Source organism: Vicia villosa, linkage group LG3, assembly GCF_029867415.1.
Source record: "Vicia villosa cultivar HV-30 ecotype Madison, WI linkage group LG3, Vvil1.0, whole genome shotgun sequence".
NCBI classification, from domain to species: domain Eukaryota; kingdom Viridiplantae; phylum Streptophyta; class Magnoliopsida; order Fabales; family Fabaceae; genus Vicia; species Vicia villosa.
The window spans coordinates 60,858,992-60,862,166 of NC_081182.1; the positions used below are offsets into that span (position 1 = coordinate 60,858,992).

General features: G+C 37.4%; 1 protein-coding gene across 1 annotated transcript; it reads right to left on the reverse strand.

Moving 5' to 3' along the window:
• Window positions 1-715: 715 nt before the first annotated feature.
• LOC131655899 (uncharacterized) lies at window positions 716-2,118 on the reverse strand. The gene is made up of 6 exons (XM_058925696.1): window positions 1,842-2,118; window positions 1,547-1,738; window positions 1,350-1,460; window positions 1,163-1,244; window positions 974-1,069; window positions 716-888 (listed from the first exon to the last, which is right to left on the reverse strand). Exons 1-6 carry the CDS (start codon window positions 2,000-2,002, stop codon window positions 790-792), a joined length of 741 nt encoding a protein of 246 aa, XP_058781679.1. The 5' UTR covers window positions 2,003-2,118; the 3' UTR covers window positions 716-789.
• Window positions 2,119-3,175: the final 1,057 nt, after the last annotated feature.

The window sequence follows — 3,175 nt, forward strand, 5'->3', positions numbered from 1 at the left end:
TTGTATTTAAAGACTTGTGTCTCACTACAACACGGAACAGCTACAAGAGCGCTTTTTTTGGGCTTTAACAGCGCTTTAAAGCGCTGCCAAAGCCAGCGCTGGCATAGGCTACGAAAGCGCTTTTAAAAGCGCTCTGGTAGGCCCCCCTATTAGAGCGCTTTTCTGGAAAAAGCGCTCTTGTAGGCCCCCCTTTAAGAGCGCTTTTCAGGAAAAAGCGCTCTGGTAGGCCCCCCTTTAAGTGCGCTTTTTCCAGAAAAGCGCTGTGATAGGCCCACCTGTGAGAGTAAAAAATAAAAAAAAAACGCAACATACTAAAGCGCTTTTATAAAAGCGCTCTTATAGGGTGGGCTTTAAGAGCGCTTTTTCCAGAAAAAGCGCTCTGATAGCCCCCCCTATAAGAGCGCTTTTACAAAAGCACTTTAGTATGTTGTTTTTTTTTTTTTTGCTTTTTTAGTAATCTTTGGCAGCGCTTTTAAAAAGAAGCGCTTTAGTATGTGGGCCTTTAAGAGCGCTTTTTTAAAAAGCGCTTTAGTAGCTAAATGAGGTATTTTAATGTGCAGCCTGTAATTTAATCCTCCCAGTCGACCTGTAATATTTTCGACCTGTAATATGTTTTCAGCCTGTAATATTTTCGACCTGTAATTTATTTTCGACGATATTATTTCAGCCATCAGTAAGACAATATATATATATATATATACTAATATAATACCATTATAATATCCAAAATTATATATATACATCATTACAACATCAATAATATTATAGTACTTCAATTCGACACAAATCCTACATGAAAAAGCGCTTAATATAAAAATGACACAAATCCTCTTTTATTTCTTCCAACTTAAGTCTCGGGTATCCAGCGGCACGGAATTCGTCAAGGTACTACAAAACAAAAACAAAATATGAATGATACATTTAGTTAAATGTAATAAATTATATGAAATTATCTTAAGTTATAAATTCATACCGTGAGCGGAATCTCTAATTGATTAGCCTGAAGGATTTCTTTCATAAACCTCAATACAAAGTATCCGCAATCGTAACTGTTTTTCTGTTGCGGACACTACATAGAAAAACAAATAAGATTCTATAGTTGTGCATTGTTTTATCAAGTAGCATAAATATATTATAAGCAACATTGTGAAAAATAATGTACCTGCACTTGGATCCAAGTAATGTTGCTAGATTTAGTTCGGGATACCTGTGCGTCCCGTTGACTTCGGAACACTTGTATTGATCTAATTAACAAATATATAAAAGCATATGTTTAGATCAATCCCACAAATAAGTAAATATATATATATAAATATACACGAATATATATTTAGAACGATCCCACTTACAAATCAACGATGTCCTTCATGGCCGGATAATTGGTCCATTCACCATTTACCGAATTCAGATAATACACGACTTCCCTTATAGGGTTGATAGCAAGCAGCAACCAGTGTGCTCTATAAATAAAAACAATAGGTTATATGAAAATTTTGCTATACACAAAAGAAACAGAGATTAGATGAACAAAGAATGAGAAACTAACCCTACTGGTCGGGTATTATACGCCCAAAGATGCAGACATTCTGTATTGCCGGTGGACATGAATCTATCTACTAAGCGCTGTCTAACTGATTCCGGTTCCGAATCAATTGCCATTCCGCTGCAGTGGGCGGAAGACACGAAACGGAATCTGTTAGACAACGGAGTCCCGCGCAACACTCTGTCATACAACAACCTTAAATAAAAACATAATAAACATTAGATTATTTTCATTGAAATGTGTAAATAAATTATATTGTGGGACTAATTAAATAATATATCGGATGAGGGAATATTACCGAATGTATGAGTGCATGTTATTGACGCCTAGTTGATCATGCTTAAAAATCTCCTCCAAGTCATCAAGTGTAATAAGTGACTTGAATTCAATACCGAAGACACTCTCATCCATAACGATTTCACGTAAAGCACCATCCTTCAAATCGGACATATCAACCATTGTTGCGAGCGTCGACCGGTACCGAGGCACAAAAGCACCGCCTTTTTTTCCCGCTGGCTTCGGAGGACCAGTGGGTGGTACGGTACGAACTTGCTGCGTCACTTGTTGTGACTCTCGAGCGGATGCCTAAAAATCATATAAGTTATGTAAAATATAAAATCATGCAGATTTAGATTCAGATTAATTATTAACACTTTAAATGTACCTCTTTTAGTGATGCAACGGACTCCTCCTCCTGTAAAATCCCTTTACCCTTAACTGTGGGTTTTATAGGAGCAGTCTAAAATTAAAATGTAAAAAATAATTAATAAACGGTTTAGAATTGACATTCGAAAACTAAATGATTCATAATCGTTTTCAATATACCTCATCACTAATGGTAATGAGCTCCGAGGGCCATGCAACAAATGATCCTATTGCATCTCGCAGCAATGTCGTCTCTGAGACCATGTCAGGTACCGGTAGCATCGCATCATGATCTACGACAACATCCACCGATACTTTCAGGTGTCCATCCGGGAGCGGTCTATGGTGAAGTAAATCTCCCAAAGTGTTGTGCACTTTTCCCTTGCCAACTAGTCGATAACTCGGTTCCGATAAGTATAGTTGGCAAGATGAAATGCCCTAAACCAATAGTAAATATAAAGTCATTATCATTAATAAAATAGAACAATTTAAAAGGAAAAAAAAATTATAATTACCTCGGGAAATTTCCTTTGATAGTTGATACTAGCCTTATCACTAGTTTCTTTCACCGATGAAGTGTTGCACTTTTCTCTCATATACGCCTCTTTATCTCTTTGCAATTCAGAAACTTGTGCTTGCAATTCCGCCAACTTTTGCAACACTTCTTCATTTGAAGGATTTCTTCTCCTAGGACTCTTGTAAAAAGAGGTTGGAGTCACACCATGACCCTTACCCCTCACCCGACCGGGATACTCAGGAGCATCTAGTGCTCTACTAAGTACGCTCCCCTCACCGGTGGATGCCGATTGCGACAAGGTCTCCTGTAATTCATTTACATTTAAAAATCATTTATATATTAAAAAACATTTGATTTAATTAAAGACACAGTATTATACTTACACATTCAGTAAAAACTCGCTGAACTTCGGGATCGACAGCATGATCCTTGCCCACACGAGCTTCCCTCCACAACACATGTTCAGGAAG

Bases quoted from the DNA above. Each gene is read 5' to 3' on its own strand.
- LOC131655899 (XM_058925696.1), bottom strand. From the start codon at position 2,002: ATGGTTGATATGTCCGATTTGAAGGATGGTGCTTTACGTGAAATCGTT. The intron at 1,739-1,841 runs GTAATATTCCCT...TTTTTATTTAAG, and splicing joins AACATGCACTCATACATTCG to GTTGTTGTATGACAGAGTGT. The intron at 1,245-1,349 runs GTAAGTGGGATC...TTTGTTAATTAG, and splicing joins ATGAAGGACATCGTTGATTT to ATCAATACAAGTGTTCCGAA.